At 51.7% G+C, this 3,547-nt stretch overlaps 1 protein-coding gene across 6 annotated transcripts in view; it reads left to right on the top strand.

Moving 5' to 3' along the window:
* The first annotated feature begins 2,753 nt into the window (after positions 1 to 2,753).
* The window catches only part of TUFT1 (tuftelin 1), a 42,047-nt gene continuing 41,253 nt past the window's right edge, over positions 2,754 to 3,547 (top strand). The window contains exon 1 of one of the 6 annotated variants that reach the window (XM_024242999.3): positions 2,754 to 2,908. In XM_024242999.3, the coding sequence (XP_024098767.1) occupies positions 2,849 to 2,908 (60 nt within the window). In that variant the 5' untranslated portion in view covers positions 2,754 to 2,848. 6 annotated transcript variants of the gene reach the window in all.

Genomic DNA, 3,547 nt, shown 5'->3' with positions numbered 1-3,547 from the left:
TGATAGATGGACTTTCCACTGTAGGGGTGGACATTTCAAGCCAACTGAGCCCTTTCCTCAAGTGCCGACACCTCCTTCATCTCTCTCATAGTGGAAATATGGTCAGCATTAGGCTGATGGGGACTGAGAAGGATAGGAAGGGATAGAAATTGCCATGTGTATAAAGCTTTATTCTTTAGCCCTTAACCCTAAGGCTCAGGGAAATACCCTATGTTATTGTGCTCCCTGGATTCCTGCAACTCATTTTCCTTCCACTCTGGAGCAGGGTGAGGGGAATGTTATGGGTAACAGACATGCAGGCATGGCTCTACCCATTTCTTTGCACAAGTATGGGGCCCATGTGGTAGTCCCCATACCCCTCCAGTTCTTATATTTTTGTCTTCTTCCTTTCCCCTCTTCACCATTCCTACCTTACATTTTTCCTGTCAGTGCCTTAGCCAAGGTAAGGAGATAAGGATGCTCTTCTTGCTTTTTATATCTGCACATTCATACCTCTCCAAAGACGAGCTTTTCCCCAGCCAGGGCCCTCAGCCTTCCCTGCTGCCCCAGTGATTGATTGAGAGAGCTGTTGGGGTTTCTCTGCCAATGACCCCCTGGGAGAGGGACTTTGGTAGGTCATGATAAAGTGGCGGGGGTCTGATCCTGCTCAGGGTTTCCATCCTTCCTCCTCTCCCTCCTCTGTGACTGTGGATATGGTTATAAGGTGGTTGCACCTGGGAGCCCTGACAACTGTCTGCACAAGTTCCAAAAGTAAAGTTCCAAAAGTAAAGGTGTCAGTCCCTGTGGCCTTCCTTGGAGCTTCTCTGACCACATGTGCCCAACTTCAATAAGAGAACCAAGGGACCCTCATTTTCTGAGGTGCTTGGCTCTGATTCAGGGCTTTGCAAGGGGTTAGAAGCTGACTGTAAAAATGGGAAGAGGCAACGGAAGACATTTATTTCTCCTTTGGATTTTGGGGAGAACCAAGCCCTGGTAGGGAAGAGGTAAGGGGGATGATTTACCTCCATATTTCCTAAGCAGGTTGTATAGGGAGCCGGTGGCAGGAGGAAGGCTGTTTTCACGAATGACTTGTAATGTCGTGATTAAAAAAAATTCCTATATTCTTCTGCAAATCAAACATTCTTTCCCAATCCAATCCAGCCTTGGTTTTATTTTAAATTAAATATTAAAATTACACATTTATATTGAAATCCTTGGTTTGTCTTCTCATTCTTTTTCTTGGCATATTTGGAGGTCCAGGTTTTATGAAGTCATATTAACTGTACAGCTTAGGAGCTGAAGCTAGAGTTTTCTTCACCTTACTTTTCAGAGGCCCTTTACAACAGAGCAGATGGGACCTATGAAACCTGGAGATGTTTAGAGCAGCCCCATTCTCTCCTGAACAACCTTTGGGAAGAACAAGGACAGTAAATGCCTTTTTTTTTTTTTTTTTTTTTTTTTTTGAGACGGAGTCTCACTCTGTCACCCAGGCTGGAGTGTAATGGCACGATCTCAGCTCACTGCAACCTCTGCCTCCCGGGTTCAAGCGATTCTCCTGCCTCAGCTTCCTGAGTAGCTGGGATTACAGGCGTGTGCGTCCACACCCAGCTAATTTTTGTGTTTTCAGTAGAGATGGGGTTTCACCGTGTTGGTCAGGCTGGTCTCAAACTCCTGACCTTGTGATCCGCCCACCTCAGCCTCCCAAAGTGGTGGGATTACAGGCATGAGCCACTGCGCCCGGCCAGCAGTAAATGCCTTTTTGAGGGTTAGAGTAGAACAGACCAGAACTGGGTTTTATTTCCTTGGGTCATAGTGATAACCCCAGCATTCACTTCCCAGGTAGAAAAATCCTCATTCATTCCTAACTGACATAGGACCCAGTCCCTAACTGGGAGGTAGGGACATTTCTGCTGTTTCTGCCCTAGTGTTGCCTTGAAGAGGGAGCTGGCCCTTCACTAGAGCCTATTGCCGGGTATAGGAGTACTATCCCCTCAGGAGTGGGTCAGACCTCCTCCTAAAGTATTCTGTCTGCTGTCTGTGGACCACAGCCAAGTGAAGCAGCCATCTGCCAAGAGCAGCGGGGCGGGGAGGAAGCTCCAGGGTCCTGCTTGGCCAACCCTCTCTTCTAGGCCCTCAAGATCTCAGCCTAGGCTTGGGGAGAAAATGCAACTGGAGAAGTCAAGGCTCATCCTTTCTCACGAACACAAATTCCTTTTAAGGCAATGTGTCCCGCCTCTCCCAACTATATAAGGGCAGCATCAGTAAAAGAGCTTCTGCAAAACAAGCCCCACCCAGAGCCTAAGCTGACTGGGCCTCCTGGGCCTCTTGCCAAGGAAGTGCACCTGCCAGACTGGCTTAGGCCAGTCTGAGTGAGCTGGCCGTTGGTGCCTGCCTTTCTGCGGTGGAGGAAAGGTTTACTCAGCTCTACAAAGCCTACAGGTGGCTTACGTATAGGGAGAGGAGCAAGATTCCAACTCCTCATCCACTAGGAGCAGGCAGGGTGATTCCCTCTGACCAACACTGATCTTGGAAAGATGGAAAGCGACAAGATTAATGAAGAATGTTGAAGTGCAACCACATACTCCAGATAAAGCTGTTCAGTTAAAGCAGCCCCATGTCGCTCCCGAGCCCCACCTTTGTGTAAATCCATGCGAGCACCGATGGGGCATGTCCCAGACCCATTGGCCCCGCCCACCTCACCTCCTGGCCTATCGTTCGTTCTCTGCGAAACCGCGAGCTGGGGGCGCGGCCTATCTTCAGCCCCGCCCCTGATGAGCCTATACGAGGGGGCGGTTCCGCGCGCGCCCGCCCTGTTGGAGCCGGACAGTGGGGTGGAGAAGTGGTGTGTGTGCTGCGACCCCGAGGGAAGATGAACGGGACGCGGAACTGGTGTACCCTGGTGGACGTGCACCCAGAGGACCAGGCGGCGGTAAGAAAAAGCGCCCTCGCTGTCTTCCCGGTTTTGTATTCCCGGTTTCTAAGTCCGCCCCTTCCGTGCCCTGCGCCGGGTTCGCTGACATCACCTGGTGCCCGGCTCGCGCGGTCAGCCCTGCGCGGCGCTTCTCTCCTTTTATTCTTTTGCCTGCGACGGGCAGTGGGAGTCGCGGGGTGAAGACTCCTTTGAGGCTGGAGGGTTCGGGGCGTCCCTGCCCTTTGGTAGGACACTGCGGCTCATGCCTGGGTCTCGGCGCCGGCGAGCCCGTGCTTGGGCCGCGGGTCTCAGGCGTCTTGTGGGCAGCCAGATTGGGTCATAAGAGAATGAGCTCAAGCGACTGGGTCCCTGAGCGCCTTTGGACGTTGTGTCCTGCCAAGAAGGCTTAGGCTTTCCCGTGGGTCGAGGGTCCTGGTGACCTCAGAGGCCCTCCATAGAATTTCATCATGGTGCTTTGGATGATCAGTAACAAGAAAAAGGGTAGAAAAATTACAGGGCTTGGACTGGAGGGTGGGGGACAAGTGGGGGACGGTAGGACTCAAACTATTGCGAGATTGGCTAGGGACTCTACCTTTCGCTAAGAGGGATAGGGCTTTCCGCCTGGGGGTCACCTCTTGTCTTGGATTTCTCCTTCTT

Source organism: Pongo abelii, chromosome 1 (assembly GCF_028885655.2).
Source record: "Pongo abelii isolate AG06213 chromosome 1, NHGRI_mPonAbe1-v2.0_pri, whole genome shotgun sequence".
NCBI classification, from domain to species: domain Eukaryota; kingdom Metazoa; phylum Chordata; class Mammalia; order Primates; family Hominidae; genus Pongo; species Pongo abelii.
The sequence above is the reverse complement of the archived record's forward strand: the minus strand, read 5'-3'. Positions and strand labels throughout refer to the sequence as shown.